We start from the raw sequence: 724 nt of genomic DNA, 5'->3' as shown, positions 1-724 counted from the left end.
TATCGGGCCCTCAGTCCCCCTCAGAGCTGAGTTGCCCATGATTATAGCCCTCCTTTTCTTCCTTGTAGAGGTGGTCTTAATGTGGTGAGTAGGCCTCTCTGGTCCTGGAAGCTCCTGTGTTGTATTATGACTCTCAGCCTTGTTGTCATTAGGCTGCTGTATCATGCCCAGGGCCTCATACCTGTTGTGTAGTAGTACAAGGGGAGGGGAGGCAGACAAGGAAGGGGCTTGCTTTCGGCGCCTACCACAGACTTGCTTCCATTCACCGTTTTCCGGTAGGTGACTCCCTTCCATCCCTTCAGCCCTACAGGGCAAGAAGATGATATCCCTGTGTTTTTTTTCTATTACCAGTGTCTGGCCCGGTCTCTCTTTCAAGGAGCTCAAGGCCCGGGTCGACCAGTCTATTTCTTTCTCACTCTCCCTGATACTCCTTAGTGCTCAACTTCATCCCTGAGCTGCCACCAGGCTCAGCAGATCGTCCACTTGCTCACACCTCACACAGCTGTTGTTACCACTACCACTTGCTAGTACTGCAAGGCTGTGGCACTCCTTGCAGCCTGAGGCTTGGATGCCAATGTGTTTCCGAGGGAGCACTGTCTGTGTTTCTGTGTCTACTCTGGCAGGTGCTGAGGACATGGCTTTCCAGCAAGTGGAGACCATGCCTGAACTTCTCTTACCAGGTGAACCCACCTCTAGAACTGGCAGCACCGGCAGGCCCCTGCCT

The 724-nt window shown here is 53.3% G+C and overlaps 1 protein-coding gene across 1 annotated transcript in view; it reads right to left on the bottom strand.

Moving 5' to 3' along the window:
• SPPL2B (signal peptide peptidase like 2B) overlaps window positions 1-724 on the bottom strand; it is a 37,674-nt gene that overhangs the window by 20,734 nt on the left and 16,216 nt on the right. Inside the window, exon 2 of the mRNA XM_009880610.1 lies at window positions 246-304. Coding sequence (XP_009878912.1) covers window positions 246-304 — 59 coding nt within the window. The remainder of the gene's footprint in view (window positions 1-245; window positions 305-724) is intronic.

The sequence above is a fragment of the Charadrius vociferus genome, unplaced genomic scaffold (genome assembly GCF_000708025.1).
Source record: "Charadrius vociferus isolate BGI_N301 unplaced genomic scaffold, ASM70802v2 scaffold702, whole genome shotgun sequence".
Taxonomy (NCBI): Eukaryota; Metazoa; Chordata; class Aves; order Charadriiformes; family Charadriidae; genus Charadrius; species Charadrius vociferus.
The sequence above is the reverse complement of the archived record's forward strand: the minus strand, read 5'-3'. Positions and strand labels throughout refer to the sequence as shown.